The following is a 15,988-nucleotide window of genomic DNA, read 5'->3' as shown; positions in this document are numbered from 1 at the left end:
AAAATGCTGATCAATGCTATGGGGGGAAAAAACCAATGCCATATTTTTATGTTCTCACTTCTTTATGCTACTGTAGCTGAGTCCAAGCAGAGGAAAAGCCAGTCTATTTCTCTGTCTGCTTTCTGTAATCCGTTCAATGCAGCACATTCCAAGTGAATTCATACCCTGCACCACCGCAAACCAAATCCCAGCCACTCTCGCTCCAACCATCTCATCCAAAACACGGTGAAATAGCATGGATTGGCATTTCAGTACATACACGCCTAGAGAACCCCATACATCCCCATGTACAATCCATACATATGACACTGAAATCCTCCCCATAGACTGTGACGGAGGGGCGCCGTCTCTACCGAACTTGAGCCACGGGAGACACGACACCACCGAGCGAGCGAGTTGCAGTGATGAACGTCGCAAAGTTCGGTAGAGCCGACTCAGCCCCGTCCGAGTTGTAACCCGATGGCACGGAATCGTAAATAATGTCAAGCCCGAATTCACCCAAACACGGTGAAATAGCACGGATTGGCAATTCTGTACATATGTACAATCCGTCGCGGTCAAAACTGTAGCAATATGTATGGATTGTGGGGTTTTCTAGGCGGGTATGTACGGAGTTGCCAATTGGCCTGCCCTGGCACGGTACTGGTATATTGCTTCGAAGACGGGCTGTCAAATAAATCAAATCAAATGTGGAGGACAGACCCATTTGCCCTTTCTATATAGCACCCATTCTTGGGACAAAACTTTTTTCAAACTAGATTTTTTTTTAAAGATGCATTCAAATCAAATAGATGTATTTGTAGACACAGGTCTCAACTACCAATCTTGAGAAGGAACAGGTTTTTCGCGTAACATTTATTTCTAAAATGGGACATTTATGCACTTAATACCTGATTCATGTCAACTCCATCAGACACACTAAAATCCCTTTTAATTGAATTTGATAATTTCAACAATAATATAAAGTCCTCTTATAATGGCTTTCAGTAATCAAGTTAAGTAATACAATTATTTTAATATTGTTTTGTTCCAATATCACACTATTATGAAATATCCAATTTCTCAAATCCGTCATTTCAACCTTTATTTTCAATATTATAACATGAAAACCATGTAAAAAAAAAGAAAAATCATCATTACGTATCATTTCAGTTGGTGTTTCAATACATAAGCACAAAAAATTTAACATCGAATTTTCTATTTCTTTGGAAATTAACAAAAACATCACGGGACGAACGTCTGACGGAGTTGACAAACATCTGACGGAGTTGACAAGTTTAACTGATTTAGTTTCTAGACCACCTAGGATCTTGATTCTGGTGACTAATGCCACATTTTCATGGATGAGGAATACAGTGGTACTATTTATATTGGCCCTGTGACCATGGCAGCCATTTTCAAAATGGCCGCCACCTGCTGTTATTTTACAATAACTCAAGTTCTACACCACCTAGGATCTTGATTCTGGTGACTAATCCTACATTTTCAAGGAGGAGGAATACAGTTGTACTATTTAGATTTATCCTGTGACAATGGCAGCCATTTTCAAAAATGGTGGACCTGCTATTATTTTACCAATTTAGTCAGGGAATATTATCAGAATAATGTCAAATCTGTGAATAAATTTCTTACCAAGAATTTTTTCACCAATGTGTTTGTAAAGGTGTCTACTAACATATCCCACATTGGTTTCTATTGAACCACCCTAGGGGCATTTTTGACAGCTGCTGAAAGTTGGGTACCATACCAAGTGGCTATGGCCAAACTAGGGAGTCTATGGCCAAACTAGGGGTCAAACCCCTTGGGCTAAATTCGGCCATATATCCACTTGCCCAAATGTGCTGACCTCATTTTGTGATGACGGCTATGGCTGTTTTCAGCCCAAGGAGTGTTCTTCGTGCATAGCTAATGCTTGGAATGCATTCAGAATCATGAAAACTCCCTAGTTTGACATGTCACATGCTACTTAAAGCATAATGAACATTTTGCCTTATCTAGGTTGTTGATGGTACCCCAACTTTCAGCAGCTGTCAAAAGTTCCCCTAGGGTGGTTGAATATAAAGCAATGTGGGATATGTTAGTAGACACCCTTCCAAACACATTAGTGAAGAAAATTATTGATAAGGAATTTATTACCAGATTGTATCAATATCCCCTGACTAACTCATCTTCTAGACCACCTAGACCCGACTTCACCAACAGAGACCCGATTGACACCAAAACAACAAGTTTGGACAGCCCCACCAATTAGTGTTACGGAAAATAGCAAGTGTCTACCCTAGGCCCAGAGGGAGACACAGAACTTAGATGCAGCTCACATGTTGCACGACTCCTCAACAAGCTGCCACCAGAGATGAGAGCTGAATTCTGCCGCACAATGCTCTGCGGCCCAGGAGCAACCAACACCATGTTGGAGTTCTCTGAGTGGTTGAAGCACGAGTCCTAGCCATATAGCCTGTGCAAAGGCAAACACCTTGAAGACCTGCTTGAGGTGAACAGTGAGCAGTGAACAGTGAGTGAAAGACAGAAGACAGAAGATCTGCCTTCAGGACTATCAGGCAGGATGTGCAGACACTGAAGGCATCAGTGTCGTTTTGTGTCCCCAGCATGTCAACCAAAGCAATGTTACCAAATCAAAGGAGCCTTCACCTCAAGTCACCTGGGGCTGGGTGAGCAATCATATACTGTATCTAGCCTCACAACTAAATACAGACACTTGGCCAGACTGCCGTTTGAAAGGGTCAAACCCTTCATCCTGATTGGGGAAGACCACCCCACCTAATCACACCAACCGAACAAGTGAGGTTGGGGCCCCCAGGTGGGCCAGCAGCCATCTGCACAAGACTGGGCTGGACCCTGCAGGAAAGCAATCTCCAGCCAAGACAATGTAAGTTGACTATAACGGAGCCCCAGAACACAGAGCTCATGAGAAGGATGGAGAAACACTGGCAGGAGGCCACCAAGATACAACGCCACACTGCAGTGGCCAGTGAAGTCAAACTGTGCGTCTGTACCTGAAAGGGACAAGTCAAAGGCCAGAAAGCCCACCTCCTTTTAATGTCCTGTCAGTAGCAACTCAACCTGCACCTGAAATAAGCCCTGACCCCTCCCAGAGAAAGTTCATCCTTGAAAATGTAATGATTAGTCACCAGAATCAAGATCCTTGGTGGTCTAAAACTATTATTGGTAATAGTTATTATTGGTAAAATAACAGCAGGTTGATGGTCATTTTGAAAAACAATGGCTGCCATGGTCACAGGACAAATCTAAATAGTACCACTGTATTCCTCATCTTTTAAAATTTATTATTAGTCGCCAGAATCAAGATCCTAGGTGGTCTAAAACTTGAGTTATTGTAAAATAACAGCAGGTGGCGGCCATTTTGAAAAACAATGGCTGCCATGGTCACAGGACAAATCTAAATAGTACCAATGTATCCCACATCCTTGAAAATGTATGATTAGTCACCAGAATCAAGATCCTAGATGGTGTAGAACTTGAGTTATTGTAAAATAACATCAGGTGGCGGCAATTTTGGAAAATGGCTGCGATGGTCACCACGATTCAAATCTGTGATGGCCCTATAGCCAAAAATGTTCCGTAAGGCATGCTCTAACTGTGTGCCAAATTAGAATACGTCCCATTATTCAAAAACTATAATTTTATTGTTTTAGGAACACTTTTGTCAACTCCGTCAGATACATGTCAACTCCGTCAGACACAAAACCTGACGGAGTTGACCTCTGACGGAGTTGACAAAATGTCATTTGTTTTCATCTTAACCCTCTGTAGTACAATGTAGCAATTTTGTTTTTGCTTCATTTGTTAGCTAAACCTAACCCTAAACTAAAATAATAAACATTATTTTGGAATTCTTAACAAAGATCATAATAATGTCCTGACGGAGTTGACAAGCTGTGACCTCATTGATATCAACATTGTTTGTTTAAAATATCAAACAATTGAATGCTTGTCAGACCAGGTGCTCCACTGTTGCAACAAATATAAACAGGACTTGGAAAAGGAGTCTTCAGGCTAAATCTGTCGACAATATTTTCTGATTAATTTAAAATTAACTGTGTATATTGTTTGCTATGTTGTTGACAATCTACTTTAATTTAGTAGGTATATTTATGTGATTGTGACAGTATTAGACACTTTTTTAGCAGTTTGAAATTGTGACCACTTGCTGGGGACAGGCTAAATACAGGCGTTTTTGGGTACAGTGCCTGCTTTTAACTAATTCAGATGGCATATGAAAACAATTATAATGAAATTAATGGCATAATAATACACAACTGTATTACATTTAACTTTGCAAGTGCTTTTATTTTTATGAATTAATTTATTTTTAACATAAATAAGGCTCTTATGTGTGGGACATGTTTTTTCCACTTTTGTCCCTCATCTCAAGAATGAGTGATATGTAGATTATTTATCAATCTGACCGCCCACATCAGATCATACCTGCTTTCACAGTTTTCTCACATGCTGAGACACGCACGCACGCATGCACACACACACACACACACACACACACACACACACACACACACACACACACACACACACACACACACACACACACACACACACACACACACACACACACACACAGTGGCCTCAAGTCAGCCTAACAGCTGGCCACAATCTCTTTTTCAGCTCATGGTCCGGTGACCACAGATACATTTTCATTTTGAACATTATTATTATATTGTCACCAAAAAAATAAACTGCAAAACACAATACACACATGCGCGCACGCACACGCACACACACACAGCAAACCCCCGCTCTCTCTCATCCTCTATTCCTCCCTCTTGCATTAAAATGGTCCATTTCTGTCCATTCAAGGAGTTAGCACAATGGCTCTCTGTGTGGCACTCTTCCCATTAAGCCACCTGACAGCGGGGTCGTAATGCCACTCTCTCGACAGAATGAAACTCTTCACTACGAGCTCTCACAATGCAATAATGTAACGCACACGCACACACACACACACACACACACACACACACACACACACACACACTGTACATGCCACAGTCATCGGTTGGTGGGTTGGTGGGTGTATTATGACGTGATCATCATAATACACCCACCAACCCATAAAGACAATGATCTCCATAATATTCTACAATGATACCCAATGCCCAAACACTGTAATGTATTCTAATGAACACAAGAAAATATGCCTGCATCTCCGTAAGATGCCTTTGTTACAGTATGTTTCACCAGTTTCAAACCAGGGCCTCCACCCTCAGGGGGGCCTCCAAGCTCTGACTGATCGTCAGGCGTCAGTCAACCCCCTGCCACCCTTGGCCTTCTCTCTCACTCACTCACTGTGTTGCTCTCTCCCATGATGTTAAGTTAGACCTATTTCCTGTTAATTACCTGGATAAAATGTGCAGCATTGGGAGGTAAAGGGGAAACACTTTATTGTAAAGGGACGACAGGATGAGGAGGTGTTCTTGCTACGTAATCGTTGAGAGTAATGGCTGTGCTCGATATTGTCAAAACAATTTGTCCCGCAATACGCCTGTATCAAGTCATTATATACTGTATGGGGGCCTCATATTTGGTCTTGAAATGGGCCTCCAGATTCCTAAGACATCTGCACATCTCAGTGCACAATCTCAGTGTGTGTGCCTCTTTGAACAAAACAACAAAACAACAAAATAAGTGGAAAAAATTAGAATTCTATCTGCCTCGCCTTGCTGCCCGTACCAAAGGACTGAGTCATTTATATTATCCAAGCCAATGAATAGTAGATGATCAAGAACACATTTGTTATCTCTCAGATACAGTATGGGCTGGAAAAAAAGGCCCTCCGGATCTTGTCTGTACATTTCAATTCCATCCGACATGCGTTGAAGTCTTGGTTTGGACTTCAAACAACGGCTTTGCTTCGCTTCACTGCATCTCCAGCCATGAAGTCAACACAACAGTGGGTGGGAAGGAAATAAGTAGACACTGAAGTACAATTTTGAGTTATTTCTACTTTAGTTGAGTCTTTTCAATTTCCAGTACTTTTACTTCTACTCCGCCACATCTCAGAAGCATGCAATATTGTACTTTTACTCCACTACATTCATTTTGAAAACTTTAGTTAATATATTTACTTTCTAGATATCGATTATTATTACTAAACATACACTAACTACTTCAACCCTACAGTATTACATTTCGGCCATTTGAAAATAGCCGATCTACAAGCTACAATGCACCGCATCACATTGTGAGCTTTTTTATACATTTGAAAACTTGAAATGGGCCATTCTGCATAATGAGTACTTTTACTTTTCATACTTCATACATAGTAGTCCTACATTGCAGTATTGATACTTTTACTGAAAGTCAAACATTTGAGTATACTTTTTCCACCACCGATTACATCAGACATTGACGTTGAAGTCTTGGTTTTGGACTTCAAACGACGGCTTTGCTTCACTTCCCATCTCCAGCAAGTCAAAGCTTTTAGCATGGGAAGGCTTTGATTAGCCCCATTGGGTCGTATAGTGCAGTGCAGTGTACAAAAGCGATAAGCCTGATCATGATGGGCTACACTGCGTCAGTGGTTTATGGACCGCTACATTGACCCTGCATGTCTGTTAACCTTGACTTCTCCCTCTCATAAATCACGGCGAAAGGTTTACTATGGTCCTCAACTTCGCCAGGACGTCTTTCGAGTCGTATTCCGTGGGCGGAACCGACCAAAACAATACAAATAAACGATAAATAACGCATATATCTGCCTGGCTGTGACTGACTGACTACTATGTAGAACGACATTCGTGACAAAAGGACAATCCATGTTGGGTGTTAAATGTCATGGCAGATCAGTAATGAGAAACCATCAATCACATTTACAGCATTCTGTGTCACTAATCGATGTTTGTGTGAGCGAGCTTTGGCAGAAAAGTATGTTGTAAAAATGTAAGCGTGTGCTCACATTCGTGGATGGAATGCTATCGGCGTGCAACTCATTTATTCACTGTCATTGTTAACACCCTGAGCCCACAGGACGGAGTTCTCTGCCCTATCAATTAGTAACGCCCAGCGCTCCAGACGGAGATTGATCAAAAGGACAGAGATAATTGATATCAAAACTGCATCGCATCGTTCCACAGGCTGGGAGCGTCTGTTGCGCAACACTCAATGTTATTTTCCGGTGGGACATCATCAAAAATGTTCCCCCCCATTTTAGCCGACGAGATCGAAAATCTTAAAAAGTTAATAACTCTTGATTGAAATCATTCCGTCCAATTCTAAGACGGTCCCGGTCCCGTCGCTAGTCGCGTTAGAATTAATCATACCTCCCGTTGTTGTCGATCGGCTCGGGAGTGTTTTGGCTACATCAAGCTACTTCAGCCACATCCAGGATAACATCCGGTCCATCGCTAAATGTGCTCCACTGCTATAAATCGATGGGCGCAATGATTTAATGGATTAAATAACCCTGGGCGTTCGGGGTGTTAAAGATGGAGTGCTGTGAGTGCATGCTTACTTACTTACTTAATCCTCTTCGTCCCAGGTGGGACATAAGGCCTTAACGATCTTCCTCCATCGGGACGTGTCTTGTGCTGCATGTTGTGCCTCGCCCCATGTCAGGTTCATCTCCTTCAGCTCGGCTACCACAGTTCTGCGCCAGGTTATTTTGGGCCGACCTTTCTTCCTTTTCCCTACAGGAGTCCATCCTAGAGCGACCTTAGGTATACGATCCTGTGCCATCCTGAACACATGCCCCAGCCATTAGAATCTCCAGTGTTTGATCTCCATCACTACGCTGTTGCACTTGGTCATCCGGTGTAGCTCTACGTTAGATATCCTCTCATACCAGAAGATTCGGCAGATTTTCCTGAGGCATCGGTTGTGAAAGGTATCGATCTTCTTCATATCCTGAGTTGTGACTCGCCAACATTCAGATCCATACAACAGCACTGACTTCACATTACTGTAAAGTCTGATCTTGGTTCTTACAGTGTACTGATTAGACTTCCAAATAGATTGGAGCCTAACAAAAACGCTGTGAGCCTTCCCTAGCCTTGCTCTGATGTTCTTTTGTGTTGCATTCTCTTTGCTGTTATCAGGTATGTGAACTCTTCTACACATTCAAGAGTGTGCTCGTTCACAGTGATGTGGAGTGGAATTGATGCACATCACTTGTGTCTTAGAAGTATTTATGTTCAACCCTGTTTGGTCAGCAAACATGTTAAGTATGTTAGTTTTCTCCTGCAAATGGGTATATTTTGAGGAGAGCACTGCAAAGTCATCAGCAAAGTCAAGATCTTCGAGTTGAGAAAACAATGTCCACTGGATGCCCCTGGGTCTGTCTGCTGTTGTCTTCCTCATAACCCAGTCGATGGCCATCAAGAAGAGGATGGGTGACATGATGCACCCCTGCCGCACACCAGACTCCACGGTGAACCATTCGGATGGTTTTCCATCAACAAGGACACTGCACTCGAAGTGACGATAGAACAACCCCATCTGTGAGACCATTTTGCAACCGAGCATAAAATGACTTGTCGACTAGTGCCTTTATTAGTCAAAAATGTATTTGTTGATGAAATTGTCAACATATTTGTCTTCATTTTAGTCATCGTAGCTTAGTTTTCATTTCGTTTCCATTTAGTTTGTCAGTGAAAAAGGGTAGTCGATGAACATTTTTCGTCATAGTTTTAGTCAACAAAATCCACACTGCACGCAATAGAGCGTCGCAGTCCCTCCCCCTTTCAGAACGAGTGGCCCAGGAAATGAATCCCAATGCATTTTTTATATAAAGACCTTTTAAGCGTCGTACGAAGCCAACTCTTGTCATGACAAATCATGACAACAAACACAATTTTTCGGGCCAAACAAAGAATTAGAAAGTAGAAAAAAACGGCAGGTTACAACACTTTTTTTGTTGTTTTTCTTCTTTGTAATTATTTGTTTGGTCCAAAATATTGTGTGTGTTGTCATGATTTGTCACGACAAGAGTTGGCTTCGTACGACACTTAAAAGGTCTTTAAATAAATAATTTAAGAAATGCCTATGGGAAAAATGCATTGCAATTCATTTCCTGGGCCACTTTGTTCTGAAAGGGGGAGGGACTGCGACGCTCTATACACACTGCGACTAGGGCAACACGCAGAGGGAGCAACAAAATGTGCCCAAAAGTGCCAAGCCGACCCTCATAATAACAATTTTATCTGCGGCTGTGCCGCACAAACAGCGAAAGTATAGCCGATCTGCAAAAGATAATGCAGCGCTGTCGTCGGGAGGGGGGGCAGTAGGGCAAACAAATCGTCATCAATGTCCCTGGGGACGAAGTCACTATGTCCTTCGATCCCGTTGGGGCTCTTCACTAGCATACATGTACAGTAGGAGCAGCAGTGACGAGACTACACAGAAATGTGTGTGGAATGTGGGATATATTAGAATATTGTAGCGTTGCTGCAAAAGACCCGGCCGTAACTCTCTTGGTCTGGCTTGTTGCTCGCTATAGTCGCTATATGTCTAATTTGCTTTAGACTATTTTCTATTTCGATGTAGCGTCCACTCCACTGCTACTAACAGTTGGGATGGGCAAATGGACAAATTTCACATACGTACAGTATGTGTACAAATGTACAGTGACAAATAAATACCACCCCCAAAGGATGTGGTGTGTGTTTCTGTGTGTCTCCATGCCTCAATAACCCCTGTCCTCCCTTTACTTCCTTTTCCCCCAGTGAGTTTCGCTTGACTTGCAGCGTTTTCACAGCTGCTTTGAACGGTGCACTCCATTACACCTTAAATCGCTTAAAGAGATCTGAAGCGGCCCCAAAAAACTCCCTCCGCCGCTAATTCTCCCTGACGCTGTGGATCATCTAAGACTCTCTAGAGGAGGTGAGAGGTAGCGAGTATAACACGCCGTGAGCTCCGACGCGAGGTGCACACAAAGGTCCAACGCTGTCATCGTCATCACGATCCATAGACCTTGAATGTGAACAATGGAGCGTGTTAAATCGAGCCACAAAAGAACTACCTATATGAACCCACGCTGCTGTCTTCAAAGATATCACACACACACGACGGTATAGCACGGACAGGGATTATATTTTTTCTGTGCCTTCGCGCTGATGATGAGTATTTGGCGAGGATGTTTTGACATGACGAGATTTCTTGAGCTTTTATTGGTCACCCATGAGAAGCCAACAGAGATTAGGCTCAATAAATGAGTATAGAGTGAGTACGGGGCCTCTTTCTTCTCCTGTGTTTTGGTGGTAGCCCGTCATCAGCCTGCAGCGAGCAGGAGACACACAGCTGCACGGCGCTATTGATTCTCCTCCCGTGGTCTCCAGGCACCCCTCTCTCTCTCTCTCTCTCTCTCTCATTCAGGCCGCCTGCCAAGTGGCTCTGAACAGTGGCTCCTGCTCCCACAGTGTCTGCACGTCTGCTTAACACATCGATACCTGAAGAGCAAAATGTCTTTCTAAAATCATGACTGGTTTTCTGAAAAACCTTATGTTTCTATGTGTCAGTGGTTCTCAAACTATTTCATGTCAAGGACCCCCGGAATTATCCGTATTTGGCCGCCGACCCCCCCATCTGATAAAATGTTGTTCCAGGGAGTCAGGGACCCCCCCAGAAGCACAGATTTGAGTTAAAAACGTGAACGAATATTTATTCAAAGATTTTCACTGATTTTCACAATTTCTCAAAAATAGAAGATGTAGTGCGGCTTGTAGATCTTGTTTCAAAAGCTAAAAGTATAAAATAGTGGTTAAAAGCTATAAGGCCACACAGATACGTTGCAGGTCTCAGTGGCTTAAACACGATCAATGGGCCATCAGCGGGGAAGAGAGGAGCCTTTACTTCCACATAGGGTGTGAGAGAGAGCGTGCATGCTGCTGGGGGGAAATTGAAAAGATATGTGGTGGAAAGGGTGGAAAGACGTCATGATGATGCTACACTGGCAGCTATCATAAGGAAAATTGGTTGTTTTTAAAGCCACACACACACACACACACACACACACACACATAAACAGCCTATTGAAAATGGTAAATGGTGCATTTATATAGCACCTTTATCCAAGGCGCTGTACAGAGTTTGTGCATCACATTCAGCCCAATCATACATCGATGCCGGAGGAAGCCATGCAAGGCACCAACCTGCACATCGAGAGCAATTAGGGGTTCAGAGTCTTGCTCATTGGCCATGAGAATGAGATGATGTGTGATGATGTATACGTTGATGAGAGGCACGCCCCTCACTTCACACAGGTGTGATTTTTTTAATAGCTAAAAATCTTGAAATGACACAGATTACTCCTCGGTTTAACCCATTCTGGACGGGAACCCATTTTGGTGTTTTAAGCATTATGTCATACTTTAGTTATTGAAAAATAGCAGATCTACAAGCTTGTACTGTACTGTACGCCCGCTTGTGCGTGCGTGTGCTCTACTGGCCACTTTAGGTGTTGCAGCTACATACACATAATTATGTACATACACATATACACACATAGCTCCGCATAGGACATACATACAATACTCTCTGTATGGTTGTGTTGTGCATAGTCACTCCTATGCGGAGCTATGTGTGTGACGCACACACTCACTCACTCACTCACACACACACAAATTGCTCAAACATCACAGGCAGACAATAGGCTATTTTCTGATGTCTCATTACCTCTGCCTTTGATATAAAAAGGGCAACATTATATTATCTAGGCTGAAATGACTATAGGCTCAATTCAAGTGCAGTGCAGCGGTATTTTTCAACACAGAATGTATTTGATCTCCCCTCTGTGTATAATTGACTTATGACTTCAGACAGTTTTCTGAAAAACCCCTGTTTCTATGTCAGTCGTTCTCAAACATTTTCTCCAAAAGTATTGGAAATCGGAAGATAAAGTACAAAATTGATAGCCTACTTAAGTACAGTACCTAAGTAAATGTGCGTAGTTACTTTACACAATTGCCAATCAATGGGTAAACAAGTTAGTATCCTGCTGCAATGAGAGAGAAAAAACACTTTTCAGCACCTTGGACAGCATCACCAAACAGACCAGGAATGCAGAGGGAAAAAGACGTATCAGGACGTTGGACAGCGTCACCGAACAGAGCAGGAATGCAGAGGGAATAAAAAATATTTCAGCACTTTGGACAGTGTCACCGAACAGAGCAGGAATGCAGAGGGAATAAATAATATTTCAGCACTTTGAACATTGTCACCGAACAGAGCAGGAATGCAGAGGGAATCAAAAATATTTCAGCACCTTGGACAGCGTCACCGAACAGAGCAGGAATGCAGAGGAAAAACTAGTAGTGAACTAAATAACTCAAGCGAGCCACAGAGCGCTCACCTTGCTCGTCAATATAAATTAATTTAAAAATAATAATTAAAATAATTGTCACTATAACCGTGATTAATTATTTTATGCTGCATCGGCACTTTTCAGCCCGTACGAGCATGAAATTAGCACTCAAATATTTATTACACCTTGCATGGAAAGACGTCACTCTGCAGGCAGCGACGGTGGGGAGACACTGGAGAGTAGGGGTGTAACGATATAGTAGCCGTATCGAAATATTGATTTTAATTTAAAGAAATCAATGTATATCGAAAATTGGAAACAGCAAATATCGTATCATATCGTTGGACTTTGTATCCTATCGTATCTTTTTGCAATGGAAATAATCGGTATCGAATCGTTTTGCAATGGAAATAATACAATTGTATCAGTATTTGTGCATTGTATTTGGCAATTTTAAGAAGATGATGGGTTTAATTACTTTTCCATTCCATATCGCTATACAATTAGTCTATTCCCTTAAAAAAAACCTATACACTATCCACAAGTTTCACACATATTTAATGTATTACGGATAGCCGGTTGTCCAGAACCAGCACAAAAGCCTCTGCCCGGGCTCTGGGCCCTGATCACCCCTATATATCCATATAATGTATAGCTGGCCTGTTCTGACATAATGAATTGCATTTTTATAGCGCTTTTACGTGCCTACTCAAAGCACTTACAATGGTTCATTCATTCATACATTGGGAGGTGAAGCGCCAGACAGTCCACGCCAGCGTCCTCACTTCCCACATTCACACACCAATGGTGGCAAGCTCACACCGATGGTTCGGTGTGAGTCACAATGATTGTTCTGTCATCACAATGATCAGCGACCTCACCCTTTATTAGACAATTGATCACACATGTTGCGTTCACACGGGCAGATGAAACAATGAAGTCTATTCTATTCTATTCAAGTCTATTCATCCATTAATTGTCAATGGAAGCCAGCGACATGATGTTGCAAAGACGAAACGATCATTTCATCCGATCACCCCCCAAAGGGAACTGATCACCCATAGATCTCCATATATGGAGCTGGCCTGTTCTGACATCACAATGATGTTCTGACAGTGCCCGGTGCCAAGGCCATTAGATCACCGGTTGTCCAGAACCAACACAAAGCCTCCGAACCAGTACAAAGGCTGCGGACCGGGCCCAAATCCAGTCATGTCATCAAACTGTGGTCCGTGCATGCATGGCTCAAAATGCTAGAAATGCACCTTGCACAAACGTAGTGCTACTAACTAATGTCTATTACAACTGTGGTTCTAAATCCTTTAGACCCGTTATTGACCTTATACCAACCTTGAAACGTACCTTAGTAGTTACGTCACCATCAACAGCCAATATGGGACCACCATTCTTACGCTACATACATACATACGGTATGCGGTCTAGTCTAACTTGGACTCAGGGGGGTGGACGCCTCTGCCTTGCATAGTCCCCAGTGAATAGGCAGTTTGCCCTTCACTGGTAACCCTATTTTTGAATTATTTTTTAAATATATGAAGGTATTGTGGGCTGGGCCTTTTTACAAAAAGGCCCCCCTTTTAAATACATACACACATACATACATACATACCTACATACATACATTTCAGAAGTTTAAGCAGTTTTTAAGGACCCACTTTTAGGCCAGTGCAACAGAGCAAACTTTTGCCTTTTTTTAAACCCTACCCATTTTAACCAAATACATACATATTACATAGTATGTTACATACACATTCATACATGCATAGTATGTATGTTACATACATACACCGACATACCCAGCCGATTACAGCATTTGCGTGCTCTGCTCGCGCAAGTAATAATGGATCTCGATATATGGAGAAAGGTTGAAAACCCACTGCTGCAACACATCAGCGGAGCAGCCTACAACAACAACAACCGCATGTATAGAAGCCATCCTCACTGTTTATGTATGTCTACTTATTATTATCATCACAATTGTTGCAGCCATTTGGCATTATTGGGCTTTAGTTTGATGGGTTATAATTGAATTGTTGTTTGGACAACAGGGGCACGCCTCCCCAGGCCTAATTGCTTGCCAGAGGGTATAAATAGGCCTGGGTGATTGGGGAGCGGCATGCACCTGGTGGACAAACGTTTTTTTACCAGATAGACAGAGAGAAAGGCAGCACAACACAGAGATCATGCCATAAGGAAAAGAGAATGTGCCTTGTATTGTAATGTATCTGCAAAGGAAAGTAAATGCAGCCAAAAATGACATTGAATCTGTGGACAATCTGTTTCTTTGATCTGCGTACATCCAGAGTCTCTGGGTGCATCAGTGGGTTTGTTGGAAATGTTTGGAAGCAACAATAGAGCTGTGCCACATACAACAATCGCCTTACCCGAGCGTTGTCATGGTGACGATGGTGTACCAGAAGGCGGCGGGGATGGAGGTGAACTTGCTGGAGGTCGAGCCCTTCTCGGCGTAGAACATGACGGTGGCGAAGATGATGATGGCCATGGTGAGCGAGAAGAGGAGGAAGCCCAGCTCCGAGGCGCAGCTCTTCAGCGTGTAGCCCAGGATGCGCAGTCCCGCCGAGTGGCGCGAGAACTTGAAGATGCGGAAGACGCGGAAGACGCGCAGCGTCACGAAAGCGCCGCTCACCTTGGTTGGGGAAAGAGGGGGTAAAAATCATCAGCCCTCAACGGCTTCTGACAGAAATATGGGACGGGCATGGGGAGGGACTCCTCCCCTATATATTGGGCGGGGATATTCTTTCTTTTTTACATGAGGTGAGGTGCATGGGTGTTCTCATGTACTATAGAGCGTCGCAGTCTCGCCCCCTTTCAGAATGACGAGAGCACCAGGAAATAATTCCCCATTCATTTTTCCCATAGACGTTTCTAAAAGTATTTATTTAAGCATTTAAGCCTCAGACAGCCGAGTTGACAAATCATGACAATTAGAATTAATATAAATTTTTTGGGCCGAACAAATAATTTGAAAGAAGAAAGAAAAATGTGTTTTTCTTCTTTCCAATTATTTGTTCGACCCAAACAAATGTGTTTATTGTTATAGATTTGTCAACTCGGCTGTTCGAGGCTTACTATGGTGAAAATTAATGGGGAATTATTTCCTGGTGCCTCGTCGTTCTGAAAGGGGTGGCACTGGGACGCTCTAACGCGCTGAAAAGGGATTTTCAATCCACACCTCCTGGGTTTGAATCCTGCTTGCACCACTGTTTTTGTGCCAGTCGCAAACAATTCTTCTTCTTATTTTTTCAGATAAAGTCAAGTTTTAGGCTCAAACCACACCAATGCAACTCCTTGCGACATGCCTTTGGGAATTGGATGTTGGTTGCATGTGGCCGTGTCCATGCAGGCAGAAGAAGTTGCATGGTGACCCTCTGGTGTGGTTAGGGCATTAGACCATGACGCAGTCTGTGAGGTTAGGGCTAATAGTGTTAGGGTTAAGGTTAGGGACATGGTTAGTGTCACTAAGCTGGGTTCAGAAATACATTTATCACAATGTATTTCTATCATAATGCATTAATCAGATGGTAATTCCAACAGAAAGGCATGCAGTTTAATACCATGGACGGCTATTTCTTTCAGAAATAACATTTATCACACTGTATTTCTATCAGAAATACGTTAATAATCATATGGTATAGGCCTACAGCATGTGGTACTTTT

The 15,988-nt window shown here is 42.7% G+C and overlaps 1 protein-coding gene across 1 annotated transcript in view; it reads right to left on the bottom strand.

The window, feature by feature from the left end:
* Positions 1–15,988, bottom strand: part of LOC310857779 (A-type voltage-gated potassium channel KCND2-like) — a gene marked incomplete at both ends in the record, with an annotated part of 74,981 nt that overhangs the window by 57,661 nt on the left and 1,332 nt on the right. The window contains one exon of the mRNA XM_083763658.1: positions 14,695–14,957. Within this exon, the coding sequence (XP_083619784.1) occupies positions 14,695–14,957 (263 nt within the window). The remainder of the gene's footprint in view (positions 1–14,694; positions 14,958–15,988) is intronic.

The sequence above is a fragment of the Protomyctophum parallelum genome (genome assembly GCF_964188405.1).
Source record: "Protomyctophum parallelum genome assembly, chromosome: 4".
In the NCBI taxonomy this organism is placed as follows: Eukaryota; Metazoa; Chordata; class Actinopteri; order Myctophiformes; family Myctophidae; genus Protomyctophum; species Protomyctophum parallelum.
Note: the sequence above shows the minus strand (reverse complement) of the source record. Positions and strands in the feature narration are given on the sequence as shown.